Source organism: Salmo salar, chromosome ssa06 (genome assembly GCF_905237065.1).
Source record: "Salmo salar chromosome ssa06, Ssal_v3.1, whole genome shotgun sequence".
Lineage (NCBI taxonomy): Eukaryota > Metazoa > Chordata > Actinopteri > Salmoniformes > Salmonidae > Salmo > Salmo salar.
In genome coordinates this window covers 72,595,995-72,618,109 of record NC_059447.1, presented here as the reverse complement: position 1 = coordinate 72,618,109, position 22,115 = coordinate 72,595,995, and the positions used below count along the sequence as shown (strand labels likewise).

The 22,115-nt window shown below is 42.9% G+C and overlaps 1 protein-coding gene across 2 annotated transcripts; it reads right to left on the bottom strand.

The window, feature by feature from the left end:
• Positions 1 to 585: 585 nt before the first annotated feature.
• LOC106607963 (CD164 molecule, sialomucin) lies at positions 586 to 20,478 on the bottom strand. 2 transcript variants are annotated; one of them, XM_014205492.2, is made up of 6 exons: positions 20,212 to 20,478; positions 19,275 to 19,337; positions 7,588 to 7,677; positions 6,720 to 6,836; positions 6,481 to 6,558; positions 586 to 6,080 (listed from the first exon to the last, which is right to left on the bottom strand). In XM_014205492.2, the coding sequence occupies exons 1-6, from the start codon at positions 20,279 to 20,281 to the stop codon at positions 5,914 to 5,916; spliced, it is 585 nt and encodes a 194-aa protein (XP_014060967.1). In that variant the 5' UTR covers positions 20,282 to 20,478; the 3' UTR covers positions 586 to 5,913. The 2 variants fall into 2 exon arrangements, with proteins under 2 accessions (XP_014060967.1, XP_014060968.1); XM_014205493.2 differs by lacking the exon at positions 20,212 to 20,478 and adding an exon at positions 20,112 to 20,133.
• Between the last annotated feature and the right edge of the window lie 1,637 nt (positions 20,479 to 22,115).

Below are 22,115 nucleotides of genomic sequence, written 5' to 3'. Positions count from 1 at the left end.
GTCGGCTGATGTAAAAAGGGCTTTATAAATACATTTGATTGATTAGTTTAAGAGGCAGTGCTGCAGAGTAAAGCTGTAATACCCTGCTGCACCTCTACAGGCGTTGTGGGCAACTTGACCCTTCCAGCACGTGGCTAGACCACCGACAGAGATGTGTTTATGTTTGACTGTCGCTGACATCCACACCTTCACTTTCACTAGGGGCCCTAGAATGTAGTCAGCAGCGCTACTTCGTCTTAGTCCAGCATCTTTGCCTGTTTAGTTCTTCCGAATTCTGTGAGGTTTCAACGGCAGGTATTCTAGTGTCTTCCCTCATTACTTCTCTCTCCCGTGTTCTAATTCTAAATCTGCTGGAGGTCATTCTTTCTGAACTCTGTACCTTCTATTGCTGAGGCAACCTGCCACATTATTTCATAGATAGGAGGTTAAAGATCCAAGTCCTGGTTTCTAAACTGTTTCACAAATATACAGCTCCATTGTAGCGGTCTTAATTTGTGGTTTACTGTATGTTCCACTGCATTCTGCCATAAGACTGTCCTGCTCAGAAACGTGAGAGAATTTACAGTAAATACAAAGACAAATAAATTGTTTAACAATATTCAAACTTTATTGATTTTAACATCTTGAATCTAATGGCAAAACTATAAAAGAAAACTTAAGGCAAAACAAGATTCCAGGCAAAAAGGACACATCAAACAAGCATAAACCATTAGAGTAGTAGGCATCCTGACTATATGCAACAGCAAGTGTCTGTCAACACATTAACCTGTGAGTGAGAGAGTGTGAGAGAGAGAAAGTTGAGAGAAAAGCTGAGGAATCATTCCATAAGACCTATGACTTTTTATTCAACAGGACTTAGATCAAGGTGGCATGTAGAGATGGTTAAAAAGCAATAAGGCAAATGTTTTTATTTATTTTTTAAAACAGCTCCAGAGCTTCACACTAATAATGACAGCTGCCTCCAGAGCCAGAGACATGTAAAGATCAGCCAACTGGGTACAATACTAACGTACACCGTTGTTCCAGAGAACGCTACATTCTAGGGTGAAGAATGCAAATTCCATTTTAGGTTGGAATGTAGGCAAGTCATGGAATGCTTGGTGACAATATTTCAGACAATTTGCCATACTATGCATGTCTGTGGCTCTGGCCAGCTGACCCATTCTTCTGTGTCTGGTTTAGGCTCCCAAAGCAAAGTGTGATTGAGAAAACAAAGACAACATTTAAAGATGCTCTTACAACACAAAGCATCTTTGATTTCATCTTTACAAGGGGTCTGAAAGTGCGGAGTCCCTTTGATATCTATTGGGTGTACTATACCTTTACGACAAAAATAAAAATCTTAATTTATGTTCAACTGAGTAAGGCACTTTTCTTGAAAAGGTGCAGGGAGAGGAACTGTGTGACAGTCTACGGGCACTGGGAAAAATGAGCAACAATCTGAATATTTGTATCAGTTGCTGTGGGTACTGGCGATGTCCTGTGACATCTACTGAAAGAAAATACTATCTCACTGCAAGATGGTGCATTTCTACGGTAAGCAGTCATTTTAAATCAGTTTCAAAAACAAACATTGTGTCCTTAGGACTATGGCAAACGGAGAAATAAGAGGGAAGTAACACTCAGAAAGCTGCATTGATTCACAAATGCTTATCTGTTGCCACAGCATACTGTGAAGTTGAGACTGCAGCCAAGGCAAAACTAGATTTGTACTTCTGACTTGCCATAGTTCGGGGGTCTTTGGGACGTAGCCTAATGCCGTTGGGTGACTGTAGATGAATATTGTAAAAGGCATGCTTAAAGCAATCAAGAAAAAAAACATGAAATCAGGGACAATGAAGGCCAAGGAAAGACGCATGCACACATTTAAATTACATTGAGTGTGTTCATACAAAACAACAAAGTGATTATTTTTTTCCATCATTAGGAAAATATTGAGCTAAGAGTTCTCACAAGCATTCATACATTTTTGGAAGCAATACAAAAACGATAAGGCAAAAAGTACAAAGCAAAGCTTCGTCAGTGCAACGCTCCATTTTCCATGCCAAGACTGAGGACTTTGGCTTTAATGCACATTGTTTAGGCATACTCTCCACTAGCATACTGTTTGACAAATTCATCAAGTGGTTATTTTTCTTTTAAGTGTCTGAAGCCCAAAGAGCCTAATTCAAAATATTACAATTCCAAGCATTGGACATGCAAACATGCAAAAAATTACAAACAAAAACACAACCGAGTCTTGACATTGACAAGCCACTGCAAGCGAAAGCTATTGATAAAACACTAAAAAATATCCATCATCTTGCCTTTACACGATTCAAAGTGGAAACCTTGAAGGTAGATCAACTGAAGAACATGACAGCTCTATGTACAAGGTGGACATCACACTGTTAGCAGCAAGCTAATCAAAGAACTAGACATACTGTACGAGCACTACATTTGGGAAACCTACAGTGCCTTGAGAAAGTATTCAAACCTCTGGACTATTTCTACAATTTGTTGTGTTACAAAGTGGGATTAAAATTGATTTAATTGTAATTTTTTGCCAACGATCTAGACAAAATACTCTAACGTCAAAGCAGAAGAAAAATCCCCAAAAAACTTCTAGGCGTTCTGCACATCTGGATTGTGCAATATTTGCACATTATTCAAGCTGTCTAGTTGGTTGTTGATCATTACTAGACAGACATTTTCAAGTCTTGCCATAGATTTAGGAGCAGATTTAAGTAAAAGCCCAACCAGGCCACTCAGGAACATTCAATGTTGTCTTGGTAGAAACTCCAGTGTATATTTGGCATTGTGTTTTAAGAATTGTCCTGCTGAAAGGTGAATTTGTCTCCCAGTGTCTGTTTGAAAGCAGACTGAACCAGGTTTCCCACTATGATTTTACTTGTGCTTAGCTCTATTCCGTTACTTCTTATTCTAAAAAACTCCCTATTCCTTGCCGAAGACAAGCATACCCATAGCATGATGTAGTCACCACCATGCTTGGAAATATGAAGAGTGGTACTCAGTGATGTGTTGGGAGTTACCCCAAACATAATGCTTTGTATTCAGAACAAAGTGTCAAATTTCTTTTGCCACATTTTTTGCAGTATTATTTTAGTGCCTTATTGGAATATTTTTTCCCCTGTACAGGCTTCCTTCTTTTCACTCTGTCAATTAGGTTAGTATTGTGGAGTAACTAGAATGTTGTTGATCCATCCTGTTTTCTCCCATCAGTCATTAAACTCTAACTGTTTTAAAGTCACCATTGGCCTCGTGGTGAAATCCCTGAGCGGTTTCCTTCCTCTTCAGCAACTGAGTTAGGAAAGACGCCTGCATCTTTGTAGTGACTGGCTGTATTGACACACCATCCAAAGTGTAATTAATAACCACCATGCTCAAAGGAATATTCAAATGTCTGCTTTTTTATTTTTACCCATCTTCCAATAGGTGCCCTTCCTTGCAAAACCTCTGGTCTTTGTGGTTGAATCTGTGCTTGAAATGAACTGTTAGACCGAGGGACCTTAGATAATTGTACGTGTGGGGTTTTAGAGATGGAGTAGTCATTTAATAATCATGTTTAACACTATTATTGAGCACAGAGTGAGTCCATGTAATTTACATGACTCGTTAAGCACATTTTTACCCCTGAATTTATTTACGCTTGCCATAACAAAGGGATTAAATACCTTTTGACTCGAGACATTTCAGCTTTTAATTTACTTGTAAACATTTCTAAAAACATAATTCCACTTTGACATTTTGGGTATTGTGTGCAGATCAGTGATACAAAATCTCAATTTAATCAATTTTAAGCTGTAACATAACGTAGAAAAAGTCAAGGGGTGTCAATACTCTCTGAAGGAACTCCTCTCCTTGGCACTGCACTTAAAAAAGAGAGCTCACTAGGAGAAAAGAAAACTCCCAAAATGAAAAGGATGACGTCTCAACATTAAGTCCATTTTAAGTTCAGGGACCAGGTATTAGTTAGTTATTTGATCATTTCAAAACTAAATCAGTCCAATTTATGCATGACTCCAGGAAAAACAAATGTATTACGAACTAAGCCAAAAATGATTCTTCACTATTAATTTTCAAAAACACAGGCTATAAGGATGTGCCTGTACAATATGAGGGGGAACTAGCACTAGGGCGCTGTGGGGAACATTCAAAACTTCTGCCTGCATAGGCGACATCTCAACCAATGCCATTATAATCAATTGATACTGTAATAGGTCTTCATCCATCAAAGACCAAGATGAGGAACTACTGTATCGGTCTACTCTTCAATAATAAAAGGCTTTTCAGTCCAGCTGGGATACTAGGGTTCTGCTGTTCAGGGTTGGGCCCAATTCATTGCAATTATTCAGCCAGTTCAGGAAGTCACCTGAAATTGAAATCATTCCCAATCTTCTTCTATGAGGAACATTTTGGAATTTCAGGTAACTACTTGGTTTGAGTGAATTAAAATGGGATTGAGAACCACCCTGGTTCTGTTCTCTCTGCTCATCACCAATATCAGCACCGCGTTACCGCTCCTGTCACCAGACTGCCTTTACTTCACAACGACACTCAGGCCTCAGCTAGGAGGAAGAGGAACATCAGAATTCTCACTCATCCCCTCTAAGTCACATTTAACATTAAAGGCACTTTACTGCTATCACTGTACGCATCAATAAGGTGCAGGCTGTCTTATCTTCATCTCTTTCCATTCAACCATTCTCATATATTTACTATAATCTTTTATCTGTAGAACCCTTCGACCATGTCCCAAAGACTTGGCTCATTGTGATTTCCTTCCTGTTAAGGGAAGATCTCAAGTCTACTGACTCGACTCTTCACTGTGATCCGTTTGGCTGAAGCCGGTAAAGACAGAGGGGGTTGTAGAAATGGGGGTTGATTTGGGTGTATTGCATTGAGCTGCTCTCTTGACAGCGTGTGGTGTGGGCTGTGTCTTAACACCAAGAGTCTTGACTCATCCTCCGCTTCAGATGGAGGCATCGTCATACAGAATATTCTAACTTAAAGAATGGAGTACTGCTTCTAGTTCTCCTTTTGTTTGGACTTTCTCAGGTATCTCTACCATCAGTTGATTATAACCCCTTTATATAGGTGTGAAAAACCCTGCCCAGATCTGTCCCACGATAAACAAGAATAAAAGCTATGCTGCATCATCCAGTCATCAAATTCTGAAAGATAACAGGGGAGGGGACCTCAGTGGTTCCGAAGCGTTACCAAGGTGCATGAAGGCCACAAGCTAATGCCATGGCAGCCCCACTATATTCCAACAGAACAGAAAGTCCTTTACATAAATGACTGTTGGCTCTTTTAATGGCAGGCCAGGCAGGTAAAACATTAAAATGAAGGGCCAGGGGAGAGGAGCAGTAAATTAGGCTGATTTTCCTCCAGTCACAATGAATAACTGAATGAGGGGGGGAGAGAGAGGGGAGTAGAAGAGGGGAAACAGTGATGTAATCCTATGTGCTGCACCAGGGTGTGAGAAATGCGTAGTGTACTACATCCAGTAAAATATGTGACGCAAGTGTGGGTGTGTACCACAGGAGGTTGGTGGCACCTTAATTGGGGAGGACGGGCTCGTGCTAATGGCTAGAGCAGAATGGTATCCAATACATCAAACGCATGGTTTCCAAGTGTTTGATGCCATTCCGTTTGCTCCGTTCCAGCCATTATTATGAGCCGTCCTCCCCTCAGCAGCCTTCTGTTGTATGTATAGTTTACAGCCCATGCGTGTATTCAGGCTACAGGCCTAAACCACAGGTTGCTAGCACAATGCAATAAGGAGTAGGGATTGTGGGAGAAACACTGTTTGAGAGAATCACAATGGCCAGGGGTTAGGGGGTTGATATTAGAAGGTTCCAGCTGGCCCGGGAGGGGTGGGGGGCCAGAGTAGGTGTTGGTGTGGGTCCTTCAGAGGGTGTGGTAGTTGCGGTCCTTGGACTTGCAGAACTTGTAGAGGAAGAAGAGCACAGCCTGCAGGCCCAGGACCAGCACGATGCCCCCAATGAAGCTTGCTGCGTCAAACGTTGCATTCTTATGAGGTGCAGGAGAGGGCCTCACTGGTGAAGCAGTGCTGTCTGCACAGGGTGGGAGTGAGAGCCAAGTCATACCACTGTATCGCCAATAGCCTCTAGGGCTATGTAGAACCACAAACATATTGATAATACACTGGTGGAATTGAGTTTTGATTCAGTAATCCTTTCTATGGAATCCTTGGTGATCTACAACAGGCTATAAAATGATCTAGGTCAGGGCTCTCCAACCCTGTTCCTGGAGAGCTACTGTCCTGAAGGTTCACTCCAACCCTAATCTAGCGCACCAGATTTTAATAATGAGCTGGTTGATAAGCAGAATCAGGCTAGTTACAACAGGGGTTGGAGCGAACACCTTCAGGAGGGTAGCTCTCCAGGAAGAGGGCTGGACAGTCCTGGTCTAGGTGATTGATTTGATTTTAGACAGGCTGGCATGGGAACTTACTTGAAGCAGTCGTTGTGTCAGAGACTGTGACGGTGCTGTTAGTGGGCAGGGAGGTTGGTACTGCAGTGGTCATGTTTGCTGGACACAGCAGTAAGATATCAGTTTAATACCATTTCACCAATTACAAAAACAGTTGACCATTTCCCCATATTTAGGTTTGACATTACAACCATCAGGCCACCCAGTAGACACACACTGATTTGAAGGGAGCAGCTGAGAGGCTGGTTTTTGCTGGTTACCTGTGGTGGACTCAGTGGTGGAGCTGTTAGTGACATTGCTGACCGTAGGGGTGAGGGTAGGGATAGCAGTCTTGGTGGGGGTAGGGGGTGCGATTGAACTTGAAGCAAAAGGCTGCACTGAAGAGACCAACACAGAGAGAGACAGAGTATAAAGCAGGGCTGTGACGATTTCAGTATTGCAATATTTTTTCCAAGGCAAAAATGAAAACACAAAGCAGACCTAACACTACGTTCCTGCTGTACGTAAAATATTGTGCGCTATTGCTTGGGAAATAAATGTGACTCTGGATGAGAACCTAATCACGTTCGTTTCCAACATTAGGGCTGTTAATCTAAAGAAGTTCAATCCGCTTTGCGTTTTGTTTCCTTGCCACAATACTAATGACTATCGCGATACTGGTATCATCCCAGGCCTAGTATAAAGCAGGGGAGAAAGAGACATACCACCCTAACAACCAGGCTACATCTGGATAGTCTCAAAATGCCTCCTGCATTCCCCTCCTGCCTTCCATTTTGATCTGACAGGATTTGGTAGGTGAATGTAATAGCGTGAATTCATACAAATAGCTTTCACCCATCTAATCCTTTTGGACCAGTGGAATGACAAGGGAGGAGGAAGGAGCCAAGAGATTGAGGAAGGCAGCGACAAAGCAATTAGGAAAGGAGGGAAGCATTTCAGAGTATTGAGAGAAAGCAACTGACACCACATAAGAGATATAGAATGTCTACATATGCCTAGATCAGTCACTTTCTGTTGAAGGCCAGTCCTGTATCATGTTAACAAAGTGACAGTCACTGGAATGACAAAGCACATGTAATCCCTCTGGAGTAGCCTTTAAATGAACCAGGTGATGGTATTGGACTTTACCTGAGCAGGTTTCATTGGAGCATATGGTCATGTTCTGACTGTTTACGGAGGTGACATTGACACAGGAGACATTGAAGGCATCTGGAGTTGCTATAAAAGAACAGAGGGGATAAAAGGAACAAACAAGCAACAATGAAAGACGTCGTTTTCCAGTAGAGCACTAACACAAAGACAAGAAAATGTGTTCAGGTGATCGGGAATCTTTAGGAAAACTATATTAATCCTGACACCGTAGGGAACATGAGCCATTTAAGAACACAAGGGCTGCATTCCAAACACTTAAAACACACCCTATCCCCTCAGCCCTCAAATTAAGTTGACACTTCTGATGATGCCTGACGAGTATACACTTGCAGGGTAAAGGAGGAAAGAATGATTTTTAAATGGACCGCCCTTGCACAGAAATTCGTCACTCGTTCATCCCGCGATGATTGTGTTTTCAGCCACCGGTAGCTTATGGGTGCTTTACATATGCTACAGTCAATTACAATTGCACGTCTACTTAAAATTAACTATATAATGATTAATATATGCCTACTATAAGATAGTTAGCTAATTAATTTGCTAGCTAACGGTTAGCCTGCCTAGCTGGAACTTCTGAAGAAGGAAAATGTTTAATTTCTAAATTTTCCAAAAACTAACCAAACATCATTACTTTTACAAGACATGTTTGTGCCGTCATGTGCATCAGTAGCACAATTTAACTTATTTACTTACACTTTAAAATGTTGACTCCATATTGACGTTTTCATTTTTGCCAGACGTTTCTTAGCGGATGTACAATCGTCGCAAATTGAATTATAGGGAGTTTCAGTCCCCAAAGTGAACATAATTGTACACTCGCAAACTCGACTAAAAACGAGGGCTGAGGGGCTTACGTTTTAAACTCCCTTGCTTGGCGAATCATTTGGACCGCCCTCCAAGATGGTGACAGGGATTCCCCCAAGGGCATAAGGCGAGGTTAAGTGGACGAGGGTGTGTCTGAGTTTGAACCACAGCCAAATATTATCTTGTTTTCAGTCAAACGGGATGAGCTTGTCAGCTCAGGAGTCTAGTGTGAGTTCAGTCATTCTCCTTCTTGGAAAGTCATAAATCATAGCCAGCCCCCTCCCCCACTGCATGATCTTTCCCATTACTGATTAATCCAAGGGGGTGGATCGATACACTACCATTCAAAAGTTTGGGGTCACTTAGAAATGTTATTTTTTAAAGCTAAAAAAAAATAAAATTAAAAAATTGGCCATTAAAATAACATCAAATTGATCAGAAATACAGTGTAGACAATGTTAATGTTGTAAATGACTATTGTTGCTGGAAACGGCAGATTTTTTATGGAATATCTACAGAGGCCCATTATCAGCAACCATCACTCCTCTGTTCCAATGGCACGTTGTGTTAGCTAATCCAAGTTTATCACTTTAAAAGGCTAATTGATCATTAGAAAACCCTTTTGGAATTATGTTAGCATAGCTGGTAACTGTTGTTCTGATTAAGGAAGCAATAAAACTGGCCTTCTTTAGACTAGTTGAGTATCTGGAACATCTGTGGGTTCGATTACAGGCTCAAAATGGCCAGAAACAAAGTACTTTCTTCTGAATCTCGTCAGTCTATTCTAGTTCTGAGAAATGAAGGCTATTCCATGGGAGAAATTGTCAAGAAACTGAAGATCTCATACAACGCTGTGTACTACTCCCTTCACAGAACAGCGCAAACTGTCTCCAACCAGAATAGAGGGAGTGGGAGGCCCCGGTGCACAACTGAGCAAGAGGACAAGTACATTAGTGTGTCTAGTTTGAGAAACAGACGCCTCACAAGTCCTCAACTGGCAGCTTTATTAAATAGTACCCACAAAACACCAGTCTCAATGTCAACAGTGAAGAGGCGACTCCGGGATGCTCATTGAGTTCACAGAAATTGTCTTTAAGGGACCAAGTGTTAAAACACCCTATTTTTATTTGTGTGTGTATTGTTAGATATTGCTGCAGTGTTGGAGCTAGAAACACAAGCATTTCACTGCACTGGCAAGAACATCTCAATCTGTGTACGCAACCAATAAAGTTTGATTTGATACAGAAACTAAGTAGACATGCTGCTGCTCATAGCATAAACACATCAACTTCAACAGAAACCTACAGGTGATTTATCTCATGCTCGTACTGTTCTGAAACTTTGCGCGCTGCCACTACCCTAGACTTGCTAAGTAGTGGAGAATCTTAATTGCATACTCCTCACGTTCTCTCCTTCTCAAAACCCACTGGAGGAGAAGATCAGAGGGGATGGACCTCTGGTTCTCTCATCCAATGAGGATTTGAGAAGGAGATGAAAGGACACGAGGAGTATGCAATTAAGATCATCCGTGTGTGACCCCACTATCAGTGTGTGTGTGTAAGGCAGGCTTTTCCATTGGTGGAGGGGGGGTAGAGGTGGCTGTTACCTCACAGGCAGCTATGAAAAGGTGGAGCTCACTAACACACATTCCAGAAGGATCTTGACATCAGTGTGTGAGCCGAACCCACTGCAAAGGGCATCCAGTGAGAGAGAGCGGAGGGAAGAGGATTGTCAGAGGGGAAATCCTTAAAGCGCCTAGTGCTGCATAACACTTTGTGTTCCTTACATCCAGACCAGTACACGTTGAGCTAAACCAGCTGACACGTGTAGCTCAGTGGGATTAAAATACAGCCTTCAGAACAAAAATGGAGCCCCTCTGACGCCTATGCGTTGTTTACATGAAATCCCTTAACCAATGATAAATCTGGTAATAACAGTGGGGCTTGCAGTAACTCACCACAATGAGCTGGGTCCTTACCTAGGCCTAAGTGAGCTGGATCTGTATTGTAGCCAACTTTAGAACGGCCCTCTCCACGGTCAGTCTGTGTGAACTTTCAGATTTACTGAGTTCATATCTAAATTGGTGATCCTGTTGTAGGGCTTGTGAGAAGCATTAGTTCAGACCTCCGACCTGTGTGGTGACGTTAGTTCTGGTGCACACGTGTGAGTGAGTGAGAGAGAGAGACTGCTGAGTTGTTTGTTCTGGTGTGTGACACTGCGCTGTGGGTATTTTGTCTGTCAGTCATTAACCACTTTTCCATCCACAGTTTTTAATCAGAATAAAGTTATACCTTATTAAAAAATATATCATTCACGACAGCTGTGATGGAAGCAAGTAATGTGGGTACAATTTTATATATGCGACAGAATTAGTTTGTTCGACATGGTGGGATCTTTGTCTTGTAAAATGAATTACGGGAGAAACGGAGGTGGAAACACCTTTATGTGCAAATATTGATATTACATTTTATTAGTCACATGTGCCGAATACAACAGGTGTAGACCTTAGTGAAATGCTTAATTACAAGCCCCTAACCAAGAATGCAGCTAAAAAAAAAAGAAAAAAGATAGGGATAAGAAATAAAAGTAACAAGTAAACAGTAAAATAACAATAGTGAGACTATATACAGGGCGGTACCGGTACAGAGTCAATGTGCGGGGGCAATGGTTAGTTGAGGTAATACGTAAATGTGGGTAGAGTTAAAGTGACTATGCATAGATGATAGAGTAGCAGCGGTGTAAAGGGGGGGGCAATGCAAATAGTTTGGGAGGCCATTTGATTAGATGTTAGAGTCATTAGGCTTGGGATTAGAAACTGTTTAGAAGCCTCTTGGACCTAGACTTGGCACTCCGGTACCGCTTGCCGTGCGGTAGCAGAGAGAACAGTCTATGACAAGGGTGGCTGGAGTCTGACAATTTTTAGGGCCTTCCTGACACCGCCTGGTATAGAGGTCCTTGATGGCAGGGAGCTTGGCCCCAGTGATCTACTGGGCATTTCAAACCTTGCGGTCGGTGGCCGAGCAGTTGCCATACCAGGTAGTGATGCAACCAGTAAGGATGCTCTCGATGGTGCAGCTGCAGAACCTTTTGAGGATCTGAGGACCCATGCCAACATTTTTCAGTCTCCTGTGTGGGAATAGGCTTTGTCGTGCCCTCCTCAAGGCTGTCTTGGTGTGCTTGGACCATGTTAGTTTGTTGGTGATGTGGACACCAAGGAATTTTAAAGGTCTCAACCTGCTCCACTGCAGCCCCGTCGATGAGAATGCTCAGTCCTCTTTTTCCTGTAGTCCACAATCATCTCCTTTGTCTTGATCATGTTGAGGGAGAGGTTGTTGTCCTGGCACCACACGGCCAGGTGTCTGACCTCCTCTCTATAGGCTGTCTAGTTGTTGTCGGTGATCAGGCCTACCATTGTTGTGTCATCGGCAAACTTGGTGTTGGAGTCGTGCCTGGCCGTGCAGTCATGAGTGAACAGGGAGTACAGGAGGAGACTGAGCACGCACCTCTGAGGGGCCCCTGTGTTGAGGATCAGCATGGCGTATGTGTTGTTACCTACCCTTACCACCTCGGGGCGGCCCGTCAGGAAGTCCAGGATCCATTTGCAGAGGGAGGTGTTCAGTCCCAGGGTCCTTAGCTTAGTGATGAGCTTTGAGGGCACTGTGGTGTTGAACACTGAGCTGTAGTCAATGAATAGCATTCTTACATAGGTGTTCCTTTTGTCCGGGTGGGAAAGGGCAGTGTGGAGTTCAATAGAGATTGCATCATCTGTGGATTTCTTAGAGTGGTATGCAAATTGGAGTGGGTCTAGGGTTTCTGGGATCATGGTGTTGATGTGAGCCATGACCAGCCTTTCAAAGCACTTCATGGCTACAGACGTGAGTGCTACGGGTCGGTAGTCATTTAGGCAGGTTACCTTAGTGTTCTTGGGCACAGGCACGTTTGAAACATGTAGGTATTACAGACTCGGACAGGGAGAGGTTGAAAACGTCAGTGAAGACACTTAAATTGGTCAGCGCATGCTCGCAGTACCTGTCCTGGTAATACGTCTGGCCCTGCGGCCTTGTGAATGTTGACCTGTTTTAAAGGGCTTATTCACATCGGCTGCGGAGAGCGTGATCACAGTCTTACAGAACAGCTGATGCTCTCATGCATGTTTCAGTGCCATTTGCCTTGAAGCGAGCACAGAAGTAGTTTAGCTCGTCTGGTATGCTTGTGTAGTTGGGCAGCTCTCGCTGTGCTTCCGTTTGTAGTCTGCAATGGTTTGCAAGCCCTGCCACATCCGACGAGCGTACGAGCCGGTGTAGTACGATTCGATCTTAGTACTGTATTGATGCTTTGCCTGTTTGATGGTTCATCAGAGGGCATAGCAGGATTTCTTATAAACTCCCAGATTAGAGTCTCGCTCCTTGAAAGCGGCAGCTCTGCCCTTTAGCTCAGTGCGGATGTTGCCTGTAATCCCTGGCTTCTGGTTGGGGTATATACTGTGGGGACGACGTCGTCGATGCACATATTGATGAAGCCAATGACTGATGTGGTGTACTCCTCAATGCCATCGAGGAATCCCGGAACATATTCTAGTCTGTGCTAGCAAAACAGTCCTGTAGCTTAGCATCTGCTTCATCTGACAATTTTTTTTATTTATCTAGTCACTGGTGCTTCCTGCTTTCATTTTTGCTTGTAAGCAGGAATCAGGAGGATAGAATTATGGTCAGATTTGCCAAATGGAGGGTGAGGGAGAGCTTTGTATGCGTCTCTGTGTGTGGAGTAAACGTGGTCCAGAGTTTTTTTTCTTCCTGCTGCATAATCAACATGCTGATAGAAATTTGGCAAAATGGATTTAAGACCCCAGCTACTAGGAGCGCTGCCTCTGGGTGAGGGTTTTCTTGTTTGCTTATGGTGGAATATAGCTCATTCAATGCTGTCTTAGTGCCAGCCTCTGACTGTGGTGGTATGTAGACAGCTACAAAGAATACAGATGAAAACTATCTAGGTAGATCGTGTGGTCTACAGCTTATCATGAGATACTCTACCTCAGGCGAGCAAAACCTTGAGACTTCCTTAGATATCATGCACCAGCTGTTATTTACAAAAATACATTGCCCGCCGCCCCTTGTTTTACCAGACGCTGCTGTTCTATCCTGCCGGTACAGCGCATAAGCAGCCAGCTGTATGTTCATAATGTCGTCGTTCAGCCATGACTCCGTGAAGCATAAGATATTACAGTTTTGAAACACTTTCAGCGTCGCTGATGCATACAAGCCGCTGATGCAAGCCTTTGGAACATCTGCATTAAAAATATATATACACACACACACACACAATTTTTTTATTTTATTTAAAGAAAAATCGAATAAATCCATTTAATATTCACCATCACAATAAATCCTTTTTTATTTTAGGCAGGTCTAAAGAAACATGATATGAATAAAATGTACAGTTGAAGTCGGAAGTTCACATACACCTTAGCCAAATATACTGCTCAAAAAAATAAAGGGAACACTTAAACACAATGTAACTCCAAGTCAATCACACTTCTGTGAAATCAAACTGTCCACTTAGGAAGCAACACTGATTGACAATAAATTTCGCATGCTGTTGTGCAAATGGAATAGACAACAGGTGGAAATTATAGACAATTAGCAAGACACCCCCAATAAAGGAGTGGTTCTGCAGGTGGTAACCACAGACCACTTCTCAGTTCCTATGCTTCCTGGCTGATGTTTTGGTCACTTTTGAATGCTGGCGGTGCTTTCACTGTAGTGGTAACATGAGACGGAGTCTACAACCCACACAAGTGGCTCAGGTAGTGCAGCTCATCCAGGATGGCACATCAATGCGAGCTGTGGCAAGAAGGTTTGCTGTGTCTGTAAGCGTAGTGTCCAGAGCATGGAGGCGCTACCAGGAGACAGGCCAGTACATCAGGAGACGTGCAGGAGGCCGTAGGAGGGCAACAACCCAGCAGCAGGACCGCTACCTCCGCCTTTGTGCAAGGAGGGGCAGGAGGATCACTGCCAGAGCCCTGCAAAATGACCTCCAGCAGGCTACAAATGTGCATGTGTCTGCTCAAACGGTCAGAAACAGACTCCATGAGGGTGGTATGAGGGCCCGACGTCCACAGCTGGGGGTTGCGCTTACAGCCCAACACCGTGCAGGACGTTTGGCATTTGCCAGAGAACACCAAGATTGGCAAATTCGCCACTGGCGCCCTGTGCTCTTCACAGATGAAAGCAGGTTCACACTGAGCACATGTGACAGACGTGACAGAGTCTGGAGACGCCGTGGAGAACGTTCTGCTGCCTGCAACATCCTCCAGTATGACCGGTTTGGCGGTGGGTCAGTCATGGTGTGGGGTGGCATTTCTTTGGGGGGCCACACAGCCCTCCATGTGCTCGCCAGAGGTAGCCTGACTGCCATTAGGTACCGAGATGAGATCCTCAGACCCCTTGTGAGACCATATGCTGGTGCGGTTGGCCCTGGGTTCCTCCTAATGCAAGACAATGCTAGACCTCATGTGGCTGGAGTGTGTCAGCAGTTCCTGCAAGAGGAAGGCATTGATGCCATGGACTGGCCCGCCCGTTCCCCAGACCTGAATCCAATTGAGCACATCTGGGACATCATGTCTCGCTCCATCCACCAACGCCACGTTGCACCACAGACTGTCCAGGAGTTGGCGGATGCTTTAGTCCAGGTCTGGGAGGAGATCCCTCAGGAGACCATCCGCCACCTCATCAGGAGCATGCCCAGGCGTTGTAGGGAGGTCATACAGGCACTTGGAGGCCACACACTACTGAGCCTCATTTTGACTTCTTTTAAGGACATTACATCAAAGTTGGATCAGCCTGTAGTGTGGTTTTCCACTTTAATTTTGTGTGTGACTCCAAATCCAGACCTCAATGGGTTGATTAATTGGATTTCCATTGATTATTTGTGTGATTTTGTTGTCAGCACATTCAACTATGTAAAGAAAAAAGTATTTAATAAGATTATTTCTTTCATTCAGATCTAGGATGTGTTGTTTAAGTGTTCCCTTTATTTTTTGAGCAGTGTACATTTAAACTCAGTTTTTCACAATTCCTGACATTTAATCCTAGTAGAAATGCCCTGTCTTAGGTCAGTTAGAATAACCACTATTTTAAGAATGTGAAATGTCAGAATTACAGTATTTATTTCAGCTTTTATTTCTTTCATCACCTTCCCAGTGGGTCAGAAGATTACATACACTCAATTAGTATTTGGTAGCATTGCCTTTAAATTGTTTAACTTGGGTCAAATGTTTTGGGTAGCCTTCCACAAGCTTCCCACAATAAGCTTGGTGAATTTTGCCCATTTCTCCTGACAGAGCTGGTGTAACTGAGTCAGGTTTGTAGGCCTCCTTGCTCACACAGGCCTTTTCAGTTCTGCACGCACATTTTCTATGGGATTGAGGTCAGGGCTTTGTGATGGCCATTCCAATACCTTGACTTTGTTGTCCTTAAGCCATTTTGCCACAACTTTGGAAGTATGCTTGGGCTCATTGTCTATTTGGAAGACCCATTTGCGACCAAGCTTTAACTTCCTGACTGATGTCTTGAGATGTTGCTTCAATATATCCACATCATTTTCCTCCCTCATGATGACATCTATTTTGTGAAGTGCACCAGTCCCTCCTGCAGCAAAAAAAACCCACAACATGATGCTATCACCCCCATGCTTCATGGTTGGGATGGTGTTCTTCGGCTTGCAAGCCTCCCCCTTTTCCTCCAAACATAACGATGGTCATTATGGCCAAACAGTTCTATATATTTTTGTCCCATGTGCAGTTGCAAACCGTAGTCTGGCTTTTTTTGTGGCAGGTTTGTAGCAGTGGCTTCTTCCTTGCTGAGCGACCTTTCAGGTTATGCCGATATAGGACTCGTTTTACTGTGGCTACAGATACTTTTGTACCCGTTTCCTCCAGCACCCACCTGTAGCACGCGCTCCAGCAGGTATATCTCTCTGATCACCCCCAAAGCAAATTCCTCCTTTGGCCGTCTCTCCTTCCAGTTCTCTGCTGCCAATGACTGGAACGAACTACAAAAATCTCTGAAACTGGAAACACTTTTCTCCCTCACTAGCTTTAAGCACCAGCTGTCAGAGCAGCTCACAGATCACTGCACCTGTACATAGACCATCTATAATTTAGCCAAAACAACTACCCTCTTCCCCTACTGTATTTATTTATTTTGCTCCTTTGCACCCCATTATTTATTTATACTTTCCACTTTTTTTTTACTACAAATCTACCATTCCAGTGTTTTACTTGCTATATTGTATTTACTTTGCCACCATGGCCTTTTTTGCCTTTACCTCCCTTATCTCACCTCATTTGCTCACATTGTATATAGACTTATTTTTCTACTGTATTATTGACTGTATGTTTGTTTTACTCCATGTGTAACTCTGTTGTTGTATGTTGTCCTACTGCTTTGCTTTATCATGGCCAGGTCGCAATTGTAAATGAGAACTTGTTCTCAACTTGCCTACCTGGTTAAATAAAGGTGAAATAAATAAAATAAATAAAAAGCATCTTCACAAGGTCCTTTGCTGTTGTTCCGGGATCGATTTGCATTTTTTGTTCATCTCTAGGAGACAGAACGTGTCTCCTTCCTGAGTGGTATGACGGCTATGTGGTCCCATGGTGTTTATACTTGCATACTATTGTTTGTACAGATGAACGTGGTACGTTCAGGCGTTTGGAAATTGCTCCCAAGGATGAACCAGACTTGTGGAGGTCTACAATTTTTTTTCTCCTGAGGTCTTGACTGATTTCTTTAGATTTTCCCATGATGTCAAGCAAAGAGGCACTGAGTTTGAAGGTAGGCCTTGAAATACATCCACAGGTACACCTCCAATTGACTCAAATGATGTCAATTAGCCTATCAGAAGCTTCTAAAGCCATGACATCATTTTCTGGAATTGTCCAAGCTGTTTAAAGGCACAGTCAACTTAGTGTATGTAAACTTCTGACCCACTGGAATTATAAGTGAAATAATCTGTCTATAAACAATTGTTGGAAAAATTACTTGTGTCATGCACAAAGTAGATGTTCTAACCAACTTGCCAAAACTATAGTTTGTTAACAAGAAATTTGTGGAGTGGTGGAAAAACGAGTTTTAATGACTCCAACCTAAGTGTATGGAAATTTCAGACTTCAACTGTATTTCAGTAAAACAGGATAGGAGTATGTTATCTGGCTATACGGCATACCATAGGCCGGGGTTCCCCAACTGGCGGCCCACGGGCCTAATTTGGCCCGCTTACGGTCTGCTCCTTGCCTCAGGCTGCACACGCTGGTCTCTTTTCAAGTGATCATATTTCACCCTAATATGCAACATGTTTAGATTTAAAATGGCGTATTTACAAATGGGCAGGAGTAGGGAAAAAAAAAAGACGTCCATATGCACTCGAATAGCGAATGGAAGCTGCTTTCTGGCAGATAATTTTTCAAATCATGCCGGGTAGGCTACTCCGGTTTTATAGTGCATCTGAGAAATAAATACAGTAGCAGCTGGGATCATCCTCTTTTTAGTGGCAACCGCCAAAACTGATGGCCTACACTCAGCTCATTCCTCATAATCAAGGAGGATAATGTGCCTGGAACCTTCTATTCAACTTGAACACACCCACAATTCAGAAAGTCCTATAATACTGTCTATGTAGTTCGCTATGTTGAAGTAAATTACACAAATCATGATGACAGACACACAGGCTCTCTAAAAACATCCCACAACCCTACGTAGCTTAAATGGCACCACCTAAAACAAACAACCGGATTTGCTCGACTTCTTCTCAGCGTCACACACAGGCACGCACATACCTGGGAATGACGCACCTGTTCACCTTTAATCACTCAGCTTGGCTGGGCTTGGCTTACAAAACCCAATTAAAACAACCTGTAACCTCAATTCACTGGGCTGATAACATCCACAGGCAAACAGAGTTAGGACGTGGCAGTCAGAGCAGCAGGCTGTCTATATAAAGACTGTTATAAACTGGGTGGTTAGAGCCCTGAATGCTGATTGGCTGACAGATGTGGTATATCAGACCGTATGCCACGGGTATGACAAAACATTTATTTTTACTGCTCTAATTACATTGATAACCAGTTAATAATAGCAATAAGGCACCTCGAGGGTTTGTGGTATATGGCCAATATACCACGGCTAAGGGCTGTGTCCAGGCACTCCGCGATGTCGTGCCTAAGAACAATCCTTAGGTGTGGTATATTGGCCATATACCACACCCCCTCATGCCTTATTGCTTAATTATACTATATGACTCAGGCATCTAGGAGCATATTATATCATACCATCGACCAATGCTTATAAACAAACAAACATCCCCACTGGAGATTGAGACCACAATATCAAGACATTTATCATGATAGTCTGACCAGGCATTTCCATTATCATAATGAGATGATTGTGTAGCAAAGTGTTCTTGTCCAAGGACCAGCAGATATATCTCTACTCTCTAAAATGGCTGGTGTGGAAGAGATTTGATGCTAAATGTCCTAGTAGCTTCCTAAACTACCTAAGCAGACACTTTTACTAAGGACACACATTTCTCTTTTCACTGCCTTGCCCAAACTGCCCTTTGTCCCAGTCCTTTTTGACTTTCATCTCAAAATGGCTACCTCTTGATCCTTTGGAATGACATTGTCAAAAAAACTGAATCAACTGGCTTACAATGTATCTGAAAGAGAACGATACTGTCTTGTAGTTTAATGTTCCTAACTTAAAATTACAGTATGGCCCAGGAAATTGTAGGCTTAAGCTTACATGCCAAAATGTATGACTCTTCAACACAATATCATGCATGCAGGAAAAGTAGGTACTTACATGTGCAGTTCATCCATTGACAGTCACCAACACATGCGTCACAATCAAGTGTAGCACATTCAACTGAAACGGGAAACATCAATTAACATAAGTAATTACAAGTGTATAACTAAGGTTAGCTGTAATTGAGGGAATTTGCCCAACTTTGACGGATATAGACCTTATCGGACCTGCCAGGGAGATATTTACTAGGCAAAACATTACTCATCAACGGTATGTAAATCGTTAGTCACTGGGAGTGGTAAAGTTACTCAGCGATTCCTTGTACATGAATCAGTCTAACGTTACGAGGTGAGAAAGGTAATGTCAACATCAAGTGCATTACATTTATACCTGTGTCAATGAGGGACTTTAACATTGTCCCTCTGTTCGTGTGACTTGTGTAGCTTCATAGCTAACTAACGCTTCATAACGCAACAAAACTCTAATGTGACGCAAGGCTGACAGGCTTGTTGTTGCATATAACAGCCAGCTGGACATGGGCAACAAGAGAATAGCTGGCCGATTCACTAACCATCCATTTTCGAAAGATGTTGTCAAAGGGTAAATTAAAAGCGACATATTTGCCTGTAAGTTCAAGGTTGCTGGCTAGCGTTAGTATTTTCTTCTAAAAGCTAGTTAGAGGACGATAACGTGGGCTGCTTGATATGTTAGCGCGCGCAGTCTGTTAGCTAGCTGGCTAAGCTCCGTACATATTATAAAAACCGACTAGCTTGACATGACTTGACAACACGTAGGATTCGCACAAATAATTTTAAAAAACTGTTTGCAGTGACATTCGGGGCAACTAGATAGGCATGTGACATAGATATGCACTCAAACGTCTCGCGCAGTTACCTCTCCTTAGTTAGCTAGCTATCGTTAGCTAGCTCGCTGGCTTTCCAACGCAGAAAGCGCAAGAACAGGTTGTGCTGTGCTTTGTAGGTCGCAAACTTACCTACGCCTGCAGCTGTTGTTGCACTCACCAATGCGAGTACCAATGTACCGTACACAAGTTTTAAGAACATGTTTAATTTCTATTTTTCCTCAATTTGTTCTACCCGAATTATAGTCGCGAGAGAGATCTGGATATCTGCTGGATACGGGGCTTGTTGCTAACTTGCTACTTCCTTCTACACAGGTCATGTGGCACTTTTTATTGCTTGCTTGCAGGGAGGGGTAAAGAGATGTGTCGTGAAGTGAGACGTCCAGACTTTATTTCACAGTATGGCCTAGGCCTACTGTACTTAATTAAACACGGACCTCCTGTTATACTACTTTACTGCAGAGTGGCTCAATTATAATAACTTGTCTCGGGTAAGTGGCAACATGTTTTCTTCTCCTGAAAGAAATTCACACCTGTCATGAATCACAATTGAAATAACCAGAGGATTTCATTCTTGCTTATCATCTGCTGATATAGAATCACTTGCAAATTGTTTATGAAACAAACAGATCATACATGCCAACCAACTCACAGCCCCTGGTTATAACAATTTTTATTATTTAGTTCTGTTTTGACTGTACACTACAATGCAGGAATTTGGACAGCAGGCCTACTGTTTTTGTGGCCTCTCAGGTCAAGATACCATTTCCTGTAGAGTCCACCACCACAAAATCACATATCTAGAGGACTAGAAATGCCACAAGTCTTTGGTTTGGACGAGTCTTTGCTTTGGTTTACTCAAAGAGAGGAGGGATTGAATCAACAGACAAGTCATTTTTAGGGGGGAATGATTGTTTCACATATACAGGGTACACTACATCTCTATCTAGCTTTCATTTCTGGTGCGAAAAAAGCTACAGTTTAAGTCTGAAGTTTACATACACTTAGGTTGGAGTCATTAAAACTCGTTTTTCAACCACTCCACAAATTTCTTGTTAACAACCTATAGTTTTGGCAACTCGGTTATGACATCTACTTTCTGCATGACACAACTCATTTTTCCAACAATTGATTACAGACAGATTATTTCACTTATAACTCACTGTATCACAATTCCAGTGGGTCAGAAGTTTACATACAGTAAGTTGACTGTGCCTTTAAACAGCTTGGAAAATTCCAGAAAATGATGTCATGGCTTTAGAAGCTTCTGATAGGCTAATTGACATCATTTGAGTCAATTGGAGGTGTACCTGTGGATGTATTTCAAGGCCTACCTTCAAACTCAGTGCCTCTTTGCTTGACATCATGGGAAAATCTAAAGAAATCAGTCAAGACCACAGAAAAATATTGTAGACCTCCACAAGTCTGGTTCATCCTTGGGAGCAATTTCCAAACGCCTGAAGGTACCACGTTCATCTGTACAAACAATAGTATGCAAGTATAAACACCATGGGACCACGCAGCCGTCATACCGCTCAGAAAGGAGACGCGTTCTGTCTCCGAGAGATGAACGTACTTTGGTGCGAAAAGTGCAAATCAATGCCAGAACAACAGCAAAGGACCATGTGAAGATGCTGGAGGAAACGGGTACAAAAGTATCTATCCACAGTAAAACAAGTCCTATATCGACATAACCTGAAAGGCCGCTCAGAAAGGAAGAAGCCACTGCTCCAAAACCTCCATAAAAAAGCCAGACTACGGTTTGCAACTGCACATGGGGACAAAGATCGTACTTTTTGGAATAATGTCCTCTGGTCTGATGAAACAAAAATAGAACTGTTTGGCCATAATGGCCATCGTTATGTTTGGAGGAAAAAGGGGAAGGCTTGCAAGCCGAAGAACACTATCCCAACCGTGAAGCACGGGGGTGGCAGCATCATGTTGTGGGGGTGCTTTGCTGCAGGAGAGACTGGTGCACTTCACAAAATAGATGGCATCATGAGGGAGGAAAATTATGTGGATATATTGAAGCAACA